Genomic DNA, 19,258 nt, shown 5'->3' with positions numbered 1-19,258 from the left:
TGAACTCTACACATGTTCTCTTCAAGAATTCCTCAAACCATATAATTACTCTTCCACCCATACCCAATTCGCCATGACGATGAAGCAGTAGCGAGTGGTTTATGGTATCAAAGGCTGCCGAAATATCAAACTGTAATAGAGCAGTCTGACCACTCCTACCTAGAATATCTTTGAGTTCAGTTGTAAAGGTCAACAGCAAGGTCTCTGTACTGTATAAAGAACGGAAAACATGTTGGGAAAAATGTAATCAGTCATTGGTAAAAATAAATCTTGAAAATGCTGATAAACTATAAATTCCATAAATTTAGCAATCCAAGGGATACCTGCAACAGGCCTAAAATGTTCTATTATGGTCAGATCTGCACTCAGAGATGTTGGTATTGGGGTAAGGGATTATCTCAGAAATAGAATCAGGATAACAACCCTCTTTTAATAGTGACCTAATCAATTCAGTCAGCCAAAGCATCGGGTAAGATGGAATTGAATGTAACAAATAAGATGGGCCTTTAAAATTTGGCACCAGCAAGGGTTGCCTATGTGGCCTAGTCCTGAAGTGCAGTGGTGTGCAAGAAGGGGTGCTTGCTTGTAAAACAATGGAATTTTTGACATCTAGGGTGACAGATCTCGGTCTTAGTTGTGTTGGGTGCTGCTCTCTTTCCTTCCCGCTGAGTGCAATTGTCATCTTTAAACACAGGAGAGGCACCCCTTCTTGAGAGGGCAAGTCTATAGCAATGAGAACCACTCATACGAATTGGAACTTAATTACCAGCAGCCTTCATTGCTAAGCCCTGGGTCATTGCCAGCATGTGGAAAATAGTAATTAAGAGAATTGAGGTCTCTGCCTTGTGTAATTCAGAGGCCTATAGAAGAAAGTGCACAGGAGTCAATCTCGTTAAGAGAGAGCTAAGCATCCTAAGTGCCAACCCAAATAGCTGTTGATTTCTTTGGCAGGTGAAAAAAGAAATTGACAGTGGATGAATATCTTCAGATATTTATGCAGCTCAGGAGCTTGGTAAAATGAAAGCAGCTTCAAGCCAGAGGAGATAAACCACATCAGTAAATACTCAAACTATAGTGGCCTTCCCATGATCCTCTTAACTGTATGTCTTGTGTCAATCATACTTTTTTGCAACTGAAAAGTATTTAGATAATGGCTGAACTTAACAGCTAATTACTCCAGGGCTTTATTAGCCTCAGGGTGGAAAATTATTTCCTTTATTTGAACTGTGAAGGGCAATTCTATAAGTTGGTGTCTAAAAGGAAGTGCCAATTGGACCTATACATTTTCTTTATTTATTTAGATTTTGATCACACCTTTTTCAGTAGAAGCTCAAGGTGAGTTACACTCAGTATTGGTGAACCTAGGTCAGCTGCCACCCAGGGTGGATTGCAGCTGAGCAGAGGGTTTTGAACCTGCCACCTCTGGATTGCAAGACCGGTGCTCTAACCGCTAGGCCACTCCTCCACTCTGCTATATCTTTATTTAGATTTGTTGACCAGAATTGCACACAGTATTCAAAATGCAGTTGCACCATGGAGCAATACAAAGGCATTATAACATTCTCATTTTGTTTTCCATTCTTTACCAAATAATTGTTAACATTCTATTTGCTTTCTTAGCCACTTCTTCATGCTGAGCAGAGGGTTTCACATTATTTATTATTTATTTAGATTTTGCTCACACCTTTTTCAGTAGTAGCTCAAGGCGAGTTACATTCAGGTACTCTGCATATTTCTCTGTCTCAGGAGGGCTGACCAATAGGCCACTCCTGAATAGTGTTTTGATGGGAGGGGCGGACAGACCAATCGGTCAACCAGGCAGTGCCTGAGGGCCTAGAAGCTCTACATTGAAGAATGATAGCATTTATGCGCACGATGGGTGCCACTAATTGTCAATTACACAGGTATATGGTAGGCGCTATTCTGTAATAAATAAGCCAAAATTGCTTAGCGCATAAGTGTGAAGGGCATAAACATGGGTAGAGTATGGGCGGGTCATGAACATGCATAGGAGCCAACTTTTCAAAATGATTGGGGGTGCTGAATGAACACAACCGAATATTCTCCCGCCACCTGCCACCACCAAAAAATAAATAGTCTTAGACTACATTCACCTTTCTTTTGTTTTTTTTTTTTACAATATATTTTATTGCAATAGTCAGATAAAACAATAACAACAGAGCAATATCAAATCGAAAATGAATGGTGTGCAAAATGAGTCTACTCTCTAAGTAGTTGCAGGGTACAAGTATAAAAAGCTGTGCCACTGCATTTCTTATCATCAGCTGTGGGAGACCCTGGGACTGTTGTGCTGATCAGTGGTGTAGCTACATGGGGCCTGAGGGGGCCTGGGCCCCCGTAGATTTCAGTGGGGACCCCCTCCCGGCGAACCCGCTCCCGCCGCCGCCTACCTTCCGTTTTGCTGGCGGGGGACCCCACTCCCCGCCAGCCGACGTCCTCTCCCGTAGAACGCAGCGGCACTGTCTGGCAGAGAAAAGTCTTCTTCCTTGCATGCTGACGTCCTGCACATTGTACAGAATAGCGCCTACCATATACCTGTGTAATTGTACATGCAGGACGTCAGCATGCAAGGAAGACTTTTCTCTGCCAGACAGTGCCGCTGCGTTCTACGGGAGAGGACGTCGGCTGGCGGGGAGTGGGGTCCCCCGCCAGCAAAACGGAAGGTAGGCGGCGGCGGGGGAGGATTCGCGGCGGGAGGGATGTCGGCAGAGACGGGGGGGCGACAATGGCGGCGGGAGGGGGCGGCGGCAGGGGGGGGCTAAAATGTGCCCCCTACCCTCGAGCTATGGACCCCCCTCCCACGCAAGTCTGGCTACGCCCCTGGTGGTGATAGGTCCTATGTTCAAAACAGGCCATTTCTCTCATATTGACAAACCATAGCTGCAGACAGTGGTGGTGAATCTTCTGCCACTCAATAGGACAGAATACATTTCTTGATGAGCAAAAGCCAAGTGTTCCTGAATATCCCAAAAGTAAAGATCTGTAGTCCCACTCAGGGAAGCACTGGACAACTCATGCCAAGACCAACAGTCTTGCCAAAACTGAAACAATATTTATTTATTTATTTATTACATTTGTACCCCGCGCTTTCCCACACATTGCAGGCTCAATGCGGCTTACATAGTAAATTACAATTACAATCACAAAGTTTTTAAAGAGAATATTATGAACTGTAGTAAATGTTGTGAGAGTTTTGAGGAATAAGTGAATTGAGCGTGTCAGGGCAAACAAGTTATCAAAACCTCAGAACCTAACAAACAGATCTCTATTCAGACACTTGGCCTTGCAGTCGCACATGCAGAACAGAGATAGACCCTTTTCAAATTCTTAAAAAATTAACATGAAATCCTAAGAAGCTAGACTTTGCTTGCAGCACAATACCAGAAAAACAGAAAGAAACACATTGCTATACACTGCAAAATAAGATGGCAAATGTAAATTCTCAAATTGGACATATTCCAAACACTAAAATGAAAATAACATTTTTTCTACCTTTGTTGTCTGGTGACTTTCTTTTTCTGATCATGTTGGTCCCATGTTGGTCCCAGTCTCTGATTCTGCTGCTCTCTATCTGTTCTCTTAACTCTGTTTCCATGGCTTCCTTTCCATTTATTTATTTACTTTCCTCCTTATTCACTTCGTGCCCTACATCCATAGGTAAAAGCTGGGTCCGCCGCGAACTTGACTGGAGAAGGTATAGAGTGGATCCAGCTTTTGCCTATTTTCTCCATCCATGTGTAGTTTTTCTCCTCTTTTCCCTTGCCCTGATCTCCATCAGTATGCATCTCTTTCCTCTCTCTTCCCTCTCCTCCATCCATGTCCAGCATTTCTCCTCTCTCTCCGCCCCTCCACCTATGTTCATTTCACTTCCTCTCTCTTCCTTACCCTCCATCCATGTGTACAGCGCTGCGTATGTCTAGTAGCGCTATAGAAATGATAAGTAGTAGTACCCATGTCCAGCATTTCTCCTCTCCCCTCCATCCATGTGCAATCTCCTCCTCCTACTACTACTACTACTACTATTTAGCATTTCTATAGCGCTACAAGGCATACGCAGCGCTGCACAAACATAGAAGAAAGACAGTCCCTGCTCAAAGAGCTTACAATCTAATAGACAAAAAATAAATAAAGTAAGCAAATCAAATCAATTAATGTGAACGGGAAGGAAGAGAGGAGGGTAGGTGGAGGCAAGTGGTTACAAGTGGTTACGAGTCAAAAGCAATGTTAAAGAGGTGGGCTTTCAGTCTAGATTTAAAGGTGGCCAAGGATGGGGCAAGACGTAGGGGCTCAGGAAGTTTATTCCAGGCGTAGGGTGCAGCGAGACAGAAGGCGCGAAGTCTGGAGTTGGCAGTAGTGGAGAAGGGAACAGATAAGAAGGATTTATCCATGGAGCGGAGTGCACGGGAAGGGGTGTAGGGAAGGACGAGTGTGGAGAGATACTGGGGAGCAGCAGAGTGAATACATTTATAGGTTAGTAGAAGAAGTTTGAACAGGATGCGAAAACGGATAGGGAGCCTCTGTCTTCCCTCCCCTCCATCCATGTCCAGCATTTCTCCTCTCCTCTCTCCTCCATCCATGTGCATCTACTTCCTGTCTTTCCTCCACTCCATCCATGTGCATCTCCTTCCTCTGTGTTCCCTTCCCTCCATCCATGTCCAGAACTTCTCCTCTCCTCCCCTCCATCCATGTGCATCTCCTTCTTCAGTCTTCCCTCCCCTCCATACATGTCCAGAATTTCTCCTCTCTCCCCTCCATCCATGTGTATCTCCTTCTTGTCTTCCCTCTCCTCCATCCATGTCCAGCATTTCTCCTGCCCTCCCCTCCATCCATCCATGTCCAACAACTCTCCTCTCTCACCTGCCCTCCTCTCCATCCATCCATGTTCAGCAACTCTCCTCTGCCCTCCCCTCCCATCCATGTCCAGTGATTCTCCTCTGCCCTCCCTCCCCTCCATGTCCAGCAATGCTCCTCTGCCTTCCCCTCCCATCCATGTCCAGTGACTCGCCCTAAACCCCACCTGCCCCTTCAGTCCCCGAGTTCCAGTTCCAACCCCAGCCTGATCTGCCTGACCTCTTCTCCCACAACAGCCCTCCTTTCCTTCCTGCCGCCCAGCGTTTAAAACTTATTTTAACTTGTTGTGGCGGTCGTGAAAGCAGCAGGCTTGCCCCTGGTCTTCCCTTCCCTCTCAGTGTCCCGCCCTCATGGAAACAGGAAATTACATCAGAGGAGGGTGGGACACTGAGAGGGAAGGGAAGGCTGGAGGTGAGCCTGCTGATTTCACTGCTGTGGCGACTTGAGATAAAATAAGTTTTAAACGCTGGGCAGCAGGAAGGAAAGGAGGGCTGTTATGGGAGAAGAGGGCGGGCAGGTCAGGCTGGGGTTGGAACTGGAACTTCTGATGCATTCTGGTTGGGTGATGGGTCCCAAAATGTTGGGGTTGATATTCAATGTAATTTAGCCAGCCAGAAATGGCTCCTGGCCTGTTAAATTGTCTGTATGGGGCTAACTGGTCATTTTCAGTGGCACTTAACCGGTTAGCATGACTGAAAATAATTGGCTAGTGCCAAAATGAAAGCTATTTAGGGGGCAGAATCGGGATTTGGGCAGTTAAGTGCACTTAATTGGTCAGGTTAACCACATAAACAGGGCCACGTAAAAGCCAGTCCTATCTTTAATTGGTAACCCATAGCTGGTTAAGTGCTGATTATGTCAGTTAATGGACTATGGGGTCCTTTCACAAAGTGAGGGTAAGCCCAATGTGGTCTTACCACTCGCTAAAAAGGAAGTAGTGCTGGAGTACCGCAGCAGCCCGGCTTTACTTCCCACCCCCAGCACGCCGTCGTAGCTGGTGCTACAAAAATATATTTATTTTTGTACCGCCGGGTTAGCCCGGGAGCCCTTACCACCACCTCAATGGGTGGCGGAAAGTGCTCCTCCCCCCCCAAAAAAAATAAAGACCTGCCTTTTTTACCCACTGCAGTAAAAGGGGGCCTCAGCGAGTGTCAAAAACATGTGCCGATGCCAGCGCAGGCCCCCTTTTGCTGCAGCTTCGTAAAAGGGGCCCCTACGTGTTAGCTGGCTCTGCAAACCCGGAAATTCAAAGCCGACATAGGAGCCAACTTTCCAGAATTATTGTGGATGCTAAACCCAAAGGAAATGACCTTTCTCTGAACATCGTAAAGGAGTTTGTTCAATATCGGGGATGCTCACAAGCATCCACAGAGCCGGTTCCTATGGATGCCAGTGCCTGGACATAGCTCAGCATTGAATTTCCGGGGTTTAGCGTTGGTGGTAGTCAGCAAAACGCTGATTGCCACCGGCTGAATATTTGTTCCTATAAGTTACGTGGATTTTAGGACACAATTAAGTACCAACAGTTACAACTGCTACTAACTTGGCATAACCGTTAGCGCCTAACGTTAAGCGCCACAGTGCCGACTTACATTTTGGTGCTGATGCTGTTCCAGAACTGGTGCTCAGCACTGGGGGTGCCTAAATTTTGGCTCCAATTTACAGAATGGCTGCCTAAGACTTTAGTGAATTCAGCTACTTGAAAAGCACCAGTTGCGTTTCCCCGGCCAGTTTCACCGTATAAACGAAAAGAAATTCCGTTTGGCAATGAGAAAAAAAAACCCGAGGAAAATCCCAATTAAAAAATGAAGACTTAGAAGCTGAGTTCACCACTTTTCCATCTAGCACAGAATGGAGCACACACAACAAATTACACAAATGGTTTATAACAATCCTGAGAAATCTTTGCAAAGGACGGAAGAGTCAGGTCTGGTATTTTCATACCAAGTTCTTCTTTGAGAACCGTTTGTGCTCCATGTCCTATGAAATAGGCACTGGACTGCTCCTTACTGGGGTACCCTGGATAGTTTGTGCTCCTCATACCACCTTGATTTTGAACAAGGTGTACATCCTCTTCTGCTTCCTGAGTGATGGTAGAGTCGCTAAACATGCGCTCCTGTGCAGCTAAGAAATAGCGCCTCCTCCTGTTCATTTTATACATGCGTATCCTTTCTTCCTCTTCCTCCGGGTTGTCCAGAATCCCATGCCATCGCAAGCTCTCATTAATTTGCTCTACAAGGTCCTGCTCTATGCTACAAGAAAGTGAGACCGAGGAAAATTTGCTTTCATGGTCCTTGATGACATCCACTTGTGTTTCAGAAGATGCTGCAATGGGCTGGTCCTTCCAAGTTTTGCTCTTAAGTTTATCTGTGGAATAAACAAGCATTAACTTTTTAGTCCTTCAAATTCTGTAAAGCCATAATGACAGTTCAATAAGAAAACACAGTTATAAACCATAGAGCCTAATTTACCCATCCAGACAGGAAAGAATTTCAGAAATTCAGCTGACCTTACATAATAACATAGTAAATGATGGCAGATAAAGACCTGTACTGTCCATCCAGTCTGCCCAACAAGATAAACTCATTTTACATGGTATGCAATACTCTATATGTATACCCGATTTTGATTTGTCCTTGCCATTCTCAGAGCACAGACCATAGAAGTCTGCCCAGCACTGTTCTTGTACTAAAAGTTCTGAAGCCAACGTCAAAGCCTCTTAAACTTTTTCTCCTTTCCCCAGGGTTGGTGTTAAACATGTTGGGGGGGGGGGGGGGGGGGGGAGAGAGCAGAGGCCACCACTGGGTGTATCTCCTGACCTTCAGTTTTGAGTTTGGTTAGTACATAAGTAAGTACATAAGTACATAAGTAATGCCACACTGGGAAAAAACCAAGGGTCCATTGAGCCCAGCATCCTGTCCACGACAGCGGCCAATCCAGGCCAAGGGCACCTGGCAAGCTTCCCAAACGTACAAACATCTATATATATAAAAGGCACCACCAACGTTCTATGAAGCCTCCAGCCGGAAGTGTGAAGCGCCAGAGATATCCGGTTTCCCCATGAGTGAAGGAAAACAGCACAGCAGGAAATCCCTCTCTCTGTAACAGTGAAGGACTCGGAGGGGGAGGGGAGAGAGATGCCCTCACTCTCTCTGTAACACAAACACAGAACAGCAGGAAACTTAACACTGAAGGACTGGACTCGAAGGGGGGAGGGGGAGGGAGAGAGGGCAGAGGCCAGGGACACACACTCCCACATGCACATTCTGAAGAAAACCTTGCTAGCCCCCGTTTCATTTGCATCAGAAACGGGGCTTTTTTACTAGTTCTATACATGTTATTCCCGGAATTGTGGATTTTTCCCAAGTCCATTTAGTAGCGGTTTATGGACTTGTCCTTTAGGAAACCGTCTAACCCCCTTTTAAACTCTGCCAAGCTAACCACCTTCACCACGTTCTCCAGTAACGAATTCTAGAGTTTAATTACGCGTTGGGTGAAGAAACATTTTCTCCGATTTGTTTTAAATTTACTACACTGTAGTTTCATCGCATGCCCCCTAGTCCTAGTATTTTTGGAAAGCGTGAACAGACACTTCACATCTACCTGTTCCACTCCACTCATTATTTTATATAATGAGTGGAGCCCCTGGTAGCATGGGGGCTCACAGCAATTGCCCTGTTTGTAGCCCCTGTAACACTGGTCCTGCCTCCTCCCCCTATCTTTTATTTATTAATTTATATGACAGGAAGGCTGAATATTAATTTCCTCTATTACTCCCACATCTGCACTTAACATACTCTGTTACAATGAAGTTGGATACATATGGCCCCTGTTCCTTCCAGCATTGCATTTTGACTGTCTGGTGTTGTCATGCTCAGGCAGACAGTGAAGCACAGGAGTTAACAAAACTTCCAACTCTGGGTAACCAGATTCACATTTCACCTCTCAAGATATGCCAAGCTGACTTTTTGGCCAGTTCTGGTTTTGAATTTACAACCCAAAGTAGTGTGGGATTTAAAGTGCTTTGATCCTGCCCACTGAAACCAGTGCTGCAAGTTCCACAATGCACTAGAATGGGGTGGTCAGAAATCCAGGACTGTCTCAAAATCTCTAGCCTGGAACTGGGTAACTTTAGAACCTCTGCCTCCAGCATTTATTGTGTGGCTGTGATTAAGTCACTTGGTGGATCACCTCCTCTGTGATTAACATTTCTGTGCTTACACATTTGGCTCTGGGGATTTACATTAACCCAGGCATCCCCAACAGTACTGCTTATCTAGAAATAATTGGGTCAATATTTAAACAGAAAATCAGTAAGAATACTGATCCAAGTGGAGAAAGAAAATCTCAGTGAAAAATGCCAACACACCCTCTAACAATCTCCCAGGATGGCAATTATGTCAATCACGGGTAAAAGGTTGTATAATTAGTAAATGCAATTCAATGCATTTTGTGATTTGATTTGCAAGAAGACTCAACCAACACAAGTTGAGAGACTGTTAGAGAGTGTGTTGGCATTTTTTTTCCAACAAGGCTTTTCTCCATTATGTTTACTCTATGATTTTTTTTTGTTGCATTTGTACCCCACGCTTTCCCACTCATGGCAGGCTTACATGGGGCAGTGGAGGGTTAAGTGACTTGCCCAGAGTCACAAGGAGCTGCCTGTGCCTGAAGTGGGAATTGAACTCAGTTCCCCAGGACCAAAGTCCACCACCTTAACCACTAGGCCACTCCTCCACTCTATGATTTGTCCCCCCGGGGGGGGGGGGGGTATTAATATAGATCTTTTGGAGACGTATATTTATTGATTTTCTTTGAAGTGTTTTGCTCCATTCTCTCTTTTTTTCCCACCAATAATTAAACACTATGGGTTCCTTTTACTAAGGTGTGCTAACAGATTTACCCCCCTGTTTACTAAAGCTTAGTTTGAGTTATCTGGAGCGGGGCCCATTTTATTCCTATGGGCCCTACTGTAGATAACTCAAGCTAAGCTTTAGTAAACAAGGGGTTTAGTGTGTGCTAAATACTAAGAAGCCCATAGGAATAAAATGGGCTGCATGGCACTTAACACATGCTAATTTGTTAATGCAGCTAAATCCATTAGGGCACCTAAGTAAAAGAAACCATATGATTGGTATTTTTTTTTAATACCCAAAAACTTTTAATCATGGATATTTCTTTTATTATACTTTCTATACCACCTTCACTAACTGGCAGACCAAGGCAGTGTACAATCTAAAAAAAAATTTACAATTACTTAAAAGTAATGAAAAGAACTACAATGGATAATAGGAAAGAAAATTCAAACACACAGGGGGGTCTTTTACTAAAGCTTAGCTTGAATTATGGGCTCTGCTGCAGATGCTAAGCTTTAGTAAAAGACCCCCACAGAGCATTCTTAAAAAGGGAGGAAGAATGAGGGAAGGACCTGGACATGGAAAAGGTGATCAGAGAACAAGGAAAAGGGTATAAAGGTAGATCCATCTAGCAGCCATGACACAACACATTTCAGTTGTTGTTAAAAACGTGAGTAAAAAGCCACAACTTTAAAGAGATCTTAAATTGTTTTCAAGAGTGTTCAGCACGAAGTGACAAGGGCATCAAATCCCAAAGGGAAGGAGCAGTAAAAAAAAAATATGCCTAGTAGATTCTACGCTGGCCTGTTTAGGGCCTGGAATAACTAAAAGGTGATCATTAAGGGACCAAAGTGGGGCGGGATGGCGAATAAGGAATGGTAAGTGAAGATAAGCAATCCGGAAGGCCAAATCGGATAGCCTTGAAAGCAAGTAATAGTGTCTTATAAATAAGTCGTTGCTCAACTGGGAGCCAGTGATGTTCACGGAGTAAAGGTGAAACGTGATCATATCAATGAGCATGACACAGAAGACGTATGGCCGTGTTCTGAAGAGTTTGTCATTTTCTTAAACACGAACGAGGGTAACCTAAATAAACAATATTGCAATAATCCATCCTAGAGGTAAGCAAAGAAATGACAAGAGAGTGGAGAGTGTCGTGGTCAAAATAACATCTAACGGAGCATAATTGCCTTAAAATAGTAAAACCGGATTTGCATACAGCTAAGATTTGTTGTAAAAAAAAGAAAGTTGAGAATCTAAAATAACACCTAAGTAACAAAACGATTCAGAAGACTGGATCGTAGTCCCGAGCAAATTTAAGGAGAAGTCTGGTACTGGGCATCTCCCAGTAAACCAGCACATAATAGTTTTTGGGTCATTCAATACTAGCTAATAGGAGGCAAGCCACTGAGAAACTGATGATAAACAATCTTGTAGAGCATGGATATCTGGCGAAAAAGGATTTATGGGAAAGTGGAGGAGTGGCCTAGTGGTTAGGGTGGTGGACTTTGGTCCTGAGGAACTGAGTTCAATTCCCACTTCAGGCACAGACAGCTCCTTGTGACTCTGGGCAAGTCACCTAACCCTCCATTGCCCCATGTAAGCCAGATTGAGCCTGCCATGAGTGGGAAAGCGCAGGGTACAAATGTAACAAAAATAAAATAGATACTATTGGAGATTCTACATGGAATGTTGCTATTCCACTAGCGACATTCCATGTAGAAGCCTGCCCTTGCAGATCAGCAACGTGGCTGCGCAGGCTTCTGTGAGTCTGACGTCCTGCACGTACGTATGTGCAGGACATCAGACTCGCAGAAGCCTGCGCGGCCACATTGGTGATCTGCAAGGGCCGACTTCTACATGGAATGTTGCTAGTGGAATAGAATCTCAAATAGTAGCAACAGTGGAGGAGTGGCCTAGTGGTTAGGGTGGTGGACTTTGGTCCTGGGGAACTGAGGAACTGAGTTCGATTCCCACTTCAAGCAGAGGCAGCTCCTTGTGATACTGGGCAAGTCACTTAACCCTCCATTGCCTGCCGCATTGAGCCTGCCATGAGTGGGAAAGCGCAGGGTACAAATGTAACAAAAAAAAATATTACTTACACAGAAATGACAAGAGATACCAAAAGTCTGAATAAGGGCAGCAAGAGGACTCACAAGAGGGGACAGAATTGATCCCTGAGGAACAGGATAAAGAACAAGGAGATGACACAGACGAGGTGGTGAGAACTCTGTATGAACAACCCATGAGAAATGAAGAAAACCAAGCGTGAACTGTACCAGATACCCCAAGAGACAAGAGCCTAGCTAGTAATAGAGAATGGTTAATTTAGTCAAAAGCAGCTGATAAATATAAAGAAACTGCAAGAACAATATGGTGCTTATCCGAGTAAAAGCAGGAGCAGAGCCTCTACATACGTAACCACAGTCAAGAAAAGAGTAGAGGATGAAACAAATGATGATTGGCCATGGGGATGAGGTCTTCAAATCTTTATTGAAAGCACCAGTGCAATGGGACCTGACACGGGCCGTGTTTCGGTGGGCATAGCCACCTGCCTCAGGGGTCACAAATATAACTCTAAGCCTGATATCTGGCTAAAAGATCTATTTATGGTGCATGAAAGAAGGGACTAAGCCTTACTATGGGCTCAGTAACTGGGGTATCTAAAGAGCAAGCACTATGAACGCCGTAGTGGAACAGTAGACAAAACAGATATCTAAGTAAGAGTACATTTCACTTCAGGACTGTTTCTGTACTAAAATGAGATCTGAAACCATATTGTTTTGGACGTAAAACAAAAGATTTCTCTACAAAGTCTGATAATTGTACATATCCATATCGGAATGTAATCTATGACTCACTTGTATTTTATGCAATGTCAACTTTTATTCATTCTGTTTTGACCTGATGAAAAGAAGCAACACACAAAAGCTAGTCGAGAAATGTGTTACATTATTTAAATAAAAGTTATTGCCTAGATTATATTATATTGTATTGATCTTTCCTTTTGTAAAGTATTTTATGAAAACAGAGTGTCATACCAACAGGGGGCATATTTGTACAAAAGCCACTTAACAAGATTGGTATTATACCACTGCCATTATGCCAGTAGACAGCCTGGGAGTCACATCTCCTTCCCTTTAGGGCTCTAGGTGTGGCTCCTTTCCATTACATAATCAGATGAAGTTTATAAATAAAAATTGAGCATAAATAAATTATAACATGTTAATCTGATTGAGAATCAACAAGGTAAAGTAATTAACTAAGCAGAATCCTGCACAGCTTCTACCGCAAAATTAGCGAGACAAAATACCACAGTATGCAGTGTGTAATGAGCTGGCAAATTTAATCAGTGGCTCATTGTGAAATTTCACCCTCCCTGTCAGTGCCTGAGTGGCAATTGGCCCAAGAATGGTGACACTTTAAAAAAATGTTGCTCCCCCTCCCCCCAATATGAAAAAAAATGTCCCTGGTGCCTAGTGGCCCTCCTCCCTCCCCTTCCTGATCTCCCCTTCCCTCCAAGTTCAAAAAATAATTCCCTAGTGTCTGGTGGCCTACTTCTCTCCCTCCCTCCTAACTTAAAACATTCAAATCCCTGGTGTCTAGTGGCATCCTACACCCCAAATCCCATCCCCAAGCCACCAAGTCCATCTAAGTTGTAAATGAGAGGCAAGAGTGATGCCCACTCACTGCGGACTCTGGCATTGCCATTTTGGTGGTGCCCAGCCCCACATAGTGCAACCTAGGATGCATTGGGCAGTCAACATGGCAGTGCCAGAGGTAAGATCAAGTGGACATTGAACTTGCCTCTCATTAAACTATGACTCAAGTGGGCTTGAGGGGAGATGTCAGAGGTGAGGGGTTCCACTAGACACCAACGATTTGAATTTTTAAGTCAGGTGAAGGAGGTTTGGGCCGAGGAGGGAGGGGGACCACTAGACACCATGGAATTTGTTTTCAAGTCAGGAGAAGGGGGGTCAGATCAGGGATGAAAGGGAGCCACTAGCTAATCAAGGACTTGTTTCCCCCCCCCCCCCCAATTATGAGGACAGGGGGAAAGGTTGATCCGTAGGAGGAAGAGGGGCAACTAGATGCCAGGGACCATTGCAGAAAGCTGTCTAAGGCAGGGTGGTTGGGTTGGGGGGACAGAGAGGGTGACACTAGAGACCAAATCCTCTCAACCAACCCTTCTACACTGCCCCCGACCTCACAAAAAATGTCCTTTGTTGTGTGCATTTGTCAACCCGTTTTTTTTTTCCCATTGTATTGCTGAAGCATTGGTAATGACTGCATTACTATTCATTTTAATGGAGTGTGTGGTCATGGTTTCCACGTGAGTTATCACCCGCAGTCAACCCTTATTTGCATTCCTCAACCAGTAAGTTTCACATTAACTTTGTGGTAGCCACGCAGTTTGACTTGTGGGAGCTTTCTGCATCGTCCCTGTGTGACAACGGTTGATGATCATTTCACTGTGCCATTAGCTACCCCTCTGCCTCCCACACAAGGTCCAAACCTGTGTACAGCATTCCTCCCCACCCAGCAACCTCTCCTCTTCAAAATAAAGTTGTAAAATCATTATAAATCCCACCATAAGGTCCTTCATGTCCTAACAGACTTTGTATTTACTGTGGTAAAGGGAATAGGGAAAACAATGAAAGGAAACTGAGAACACCATTCATCTTTCTCATGTGATTGCTGCTTAGTCTACATCAATGTGTGGAAAAGGAAATTATTTGAAACAGAATTCCACGGTTGTCCTGAAGTCTGACGTTCAGATAGATAACTCCTAGTTTTCTGGAAGGGAACTGCCAAACTATGAGACAAGAGGGAGAATGTTCTGTCATTAGTGATACTAGAGCAGAGGGGTCAAACCAAATGGACAAGAGTTAGGATGTTTTTTCTCACAGATCATAGCCCTGGCAAGATTCTGGCTTGACAACATTGCACTAGCACCATCTAGTGACTAAAAAAGAGAACATGTACAATTTACAAAGATTTAACACGTGACAAAGGGTTTTCAACTTTGTGAACAAAGGAAAACACAGATTACACTTAAGATTAAACAAGAAGTGGACCAGACCAACATCCAAGGCCAACGCAAGGGTATTAGGTGCCCTAGGTAACCCTTCAGCCTTGCACCACCTCAAATAACTTTCAGCTCTTCCCTAAGATTTTGATATTTAAACTCAATGATGATCATCCCAGCGCCACCCCTCCCAGTAAAACACATACTTCATACTTTAAAATATTAAACTTAATTTCACATATATCTATGTATCTATTCACATACATAAGTAAGGAAGGCAAGTTCCAAATGCCATTTACTGCAGTGATTTATTTAAAAATTGTCCACCCTCCCTGTAGGTTAAAGTATGCTCTGATGTTTCTTTTGAGTTTCTGTGGCTGTCAGCATCTCTGTTTTGCTTTGTCTGCAGCTGCTCTTTGCCACCCTTTCAGAAGTTAAGCTGCCCCTGCCAACGTCCATCAAGCCCAGCATTTCTGTTTTCAACAGTGTCATGTGGTGAGAACTTTTGGCTCAGGCCTACTCAGCAAGGTGCACCCTTGGTGCAGATGGCGGGAATCCCCACGTCCATAGGAGCCAGCTCTGTGGGTGCTTGAGCACCCTCAATATTGAGAAAATTCCTTGTATGTGTCCAGGGAGGGGTCATTTTCATTGGGCTTAGCACCCCCAATAATTTTGAAAAGTTGGCTCCTTTGCCCAAGTCCCACAGCTGATGACATGCAAAGCCTGCCATAATTTCCCTCAGCCAATCTCAGCAGCCAGTGAAAGTGTCCTGAGCTGCCGACGCCGGCATTCTTACTCAGTTCTTGGTCAGTTCTTACTCAGAAAACCTATTTTTGTTACATTTTCAATTTTATTATCAAAAACAATTTTTAAAAATTTTTATTCAATCATTGCAAAAAGACATTTTCTTAAGCCTAACAGAGACCTGATGTTTCACTTCCAGATATTTGCAAATATAGGGCCTCTTTTACTAAACTATACGGTACCATTAATAAACCAACCTCAAAGAAACACTAAATATGAGGCAAGAAACTATCTCAGACTACACCTCCTAAATTGACAAAAAAAAATTGCAAAAATGTGATCTACAAAACTGTTCACTCTGCAGACTTCACTTACCTAAGACCCAAATGATGGGATTCCTTAACACCCAATATAAGAAATATACAGGAATATACTAGATTCCACAAAATCCTCAAATCATTCCTATTCAAACAAACCCTCACAAAGAACGACCATATCTCAAACAATTCATTATTACCTGAATTGATTATTACTCTATTTACCATTAACATTCTCTTTGCATCATGTACAACTTCTCATTCATAATAGATTTTCAAAATGTTAAACATCCATAGTTATCCCAGTATGTTTATGATACTGTATTGTAAAATTGGATTCTTACAACAAATTACTTTCTTATGCATTATTCTTTGTTATGTATCCTATACTGTTTATTGTAAGCCACACTGAACGCAAACTTGTCTGGGATAATGTGGGATATAAATGTCACTAATAAATAAACAAACAAACAAATAAACAAACCATGCTAGCGATTCCCAGCATGGCAAATGCGCTACAGCCCATTGAATCTGAACGGGCTGTGTTGCATTTGTAGCACAGGAATCACTAGCGTGGTTCAATAAAAGAGGCCCATAGAAACTTAGCCAGGCTTTTTAAAAACTCAGCTAAATAACTAAAGTTTCATCAGCGAAGGGCGACTAAAATGATAGCGGGGATGGGACGACTTCCCTATGAAGAAAGACTAAGGAGGCTAGGGCTTTTCAGCTTGGAGAAGAGACAGCTGAGGGGAGACATGATAGAGGTATATAAAATAATGAGTGGAGTGGAACAGGTGGATGTGAAGCGTCTGTTCACGCTTTCCAAAAATACTAGGACTAGGGGGCATGCGATGAAACTACAGTGTAGTAAATTTAAAACAAATCGGAGAAAATGTTTCTTCACCCAACGCATAATTAAACTCTGGAATTCGTTGCCGGAGAACGTGATGAAGGCGGTTAGCTTGACAGAGTTTAAAAAGAGGTTAGACGGTTTCCTAAAGGACAAGTCCATAAACCACTACTAAATGGACTTGGGAAAAATCCACAATTCCGGGAATAACATGTATAGAATGTTTGTATGTTTGGGAAGCTCGCCAGGTGCCCTTGGCCTGGATTGGCCGCTGTCGTGGACAGGATGCTGGGCTTGATGGACCCTTGGAGGCATATTTTCAAAGCACTTAGCCTCCCAAAGTTCCATAGAAACCTATGGAACTTAGCCTCCCAAAGTGCTTTGAAAATATGCCTCTTGGTCTTTTCCCAGTGTGGCATTACTTATGTACTTATGTACAATCCCTGGCAGCAAATGCCATAGATATGCATCATTTGAAAAAAAAAATACTTTTAGATCTACAAATAGTACAGTAAAAAGTAACTACTAAGGGACTGATGCAGAAAGCTACTGGGTGCAGAAGCACGCAGTTACTGTGAGGTGTATATACATGTTAATGAACACAAAATGCAGAAATGGGTTGTGTGGAGGAGATAACGTGCACAGTACATTAAAATGAATGGTAATGAGGCCAATCGGTATTCCACTGCAATATATGGAAGTAAACACTAGATTTTAACCTGACCACAATGCAAGAAATTCACTGCCAGGTCAGAGACAGCTAGAAAGGTTAGCTGAGAGGATTTTATGCCAGTGTTTTTTGGTGATTTACTGACAGTTTCTCTTTTCTTTTCTGTGACCACAGCAAGTACCTGCAACTTTAAAAGGCAGAAGTATGCAGAGGCTTCACTGTGTGCATGGCCAAAGAAAAGAATAGTACCAGCACATGTGTGCACTAGCTATTCTGAGAGAAATATTAGCCTGGTGAAAGTTTTACTTATCTGCAAGTCAATTTTTCAAGTCTGACATTTATGTGCAGAAGAACATGTGCAGATGTGCGGGCACTTTTGTTTTCTTCAGATATTTGTACAGTAAAGCTGCCCTTACCGCAGAACCTTGTACACCATGTGTCTAGCAGATTTTCCCTGATTAGTGCACAAGTTCTGTATGCTTTGAATTTGCATCTCATTAGCTTACTGCATCACTGTGGAATATTTTGTTGCTAATCTGCTCAGCCATTGGTGCATGGCTGAGCTGTGTGGCTTTCTGCATCAACCTATTAGTCATAATGGAATAATGACATTTTAAAACAGTTACCCATTTGTAATTACAATTAAATTAGTTTTGCATTTGTAAATATAACTATAGGAAAACATTTACTTAGAAGTTTCTTTATAACAGTCTGGTATCAAAACGCTTGAAATTGGTTTTAACCCTAACAATAGGATTACCAGATGGTCCCTGGTCATCAGGACCAGGCTGAGTAAGTCCTGCCTTTGCCCTCATAGCTATGGGTTTGTAATTCTGACTTTCTTTGGCAAAGCTGCCAAGTTATCCTGTTCCAAGAGAAAGATTTTGAGGGGCCCTTTTACTAAGGCACGCTGAAAAATGGCCTGCGGTAGTGTAGATGCATGTTTTGGGTGTGCGCAGAATCATATTTCAGCGCAACTGTAAAAAATGCCTTTTTTAAATTTTAGCCGAAAATGGACGTATGGCAAAATGAAAATTGCCATGTGTCCATTTTGGGTCTGAGACATTACGGGCAGCCATTGACCTAGTGGTAAGGTCTCACGCAGTAACCAGACAGTAACGGTCTACGCGTGTGAAATGCCAATTACCGCCCGCGCACCAGAAAATAAAAATATTTTCTGGTGCGTGTAAAAAATGAAATTACCGCATGGGCCACACAATAACTCGGAATTGCAGCATGTTGGATGAGCATAGGCGCTTACGTGGCTTAGTAAAAGGACCCTTGAGGCTAGTTCTGGATTTTTGACACCCCTATCCTGGTGCATTGGGGGGGGGGGGGGGGTCTGCAAATCTGATTTTAGTGATTACAAATACCCTATTATCAGGACTGGCCAAAAAGCCTCTGTTCTAGAACTGGGCAGTTCTGTCTTAGGAAAATCAATGGACAGAGAACTACAAGTCCATTCAGAATCAGAAGCCATTGGGCAACCCTATATTTCCACAGACCCAGGCACACACCTCTCTCATCAGGAGTGGAAGAATGGCTTCGCTTTTTGCTGGGACTTGAAGCTTTATCACTTTTTTCCTTTTTCTTTGTCTTTTTCTTCTTCTTGTCGCTGGACAGCACAACTTTGGCCGGCACTTGCTTGCTACCGAGCTTAACTTTCGGTTTGTCTTTCTCCAACAGCCCTTCCCCTGCAGCAGTGATAGTAGCCATGAAGTTTCCTTGGTTTAGGCAGGTTTTTCAATCATAGTTTATGTTAGAAGTGGGGAGAATGGAGAAAAGTTATGTTATCTATGCAGAAACACTTCGCGGATCCTGCAAGGTCCCGGGTGGCGGTGCCAAGCCCACCCTCGATCCTGGAGTTTCTCACTTCTCTTCCATTCCCTTCCCGATGAAAGTTCTTCTTTCGCCCGAGCC

The 19,258-nt window shown here is 43.6% G+C and overlaps 1 protein-coding gene across 1 annotated transcript; it reads right to left on the bottom strand.

The window, feature by feature from the left end:
• Positions 1-6,086: 6,086 nt before the first annotated feature.
• On the bottom strand, positions 6,087-19,250 carry C13H17orf97 (chromosome 13 C17orf97 homolog). The gene is made up of 2 exons (XM_030185890.1): positions 18,856-19,250; positions 6,087-7,239 (listed from the first exon to the last, which is right to left on the bottom strand). The coding sequence occupies exons 1-2, from the start codon at positions 19,052-19,054 to the stop codon at positions 6,743-6,745; spliced, it is 696 nt and encodes a 231-aa protein (XP_030041750.1). The 5' UTR covers positions 19,055-19,250; the 3' UTR covers positions 6,087-6,742.
• Positions 19,251-19,258: the final 8 nt, after the last annotated feature.

Source organism: Microcaecilia unicolor, chromosome 13 (genome assembly GCF_901765095.1).
Source record: "Microcaecilia unicolor chromosome 13, aMicUni1.1, whole genome shotgun sequence".
NCBI lineage: Eukaryota > Metazoa > Chordata > Amphibia > Gymnophiona > Siphonopidae > Microcaecilia > Microcaecilia unicolor.
This window is presented reverse-complemented; position numbering and strand designations above follow the sequence as displayed.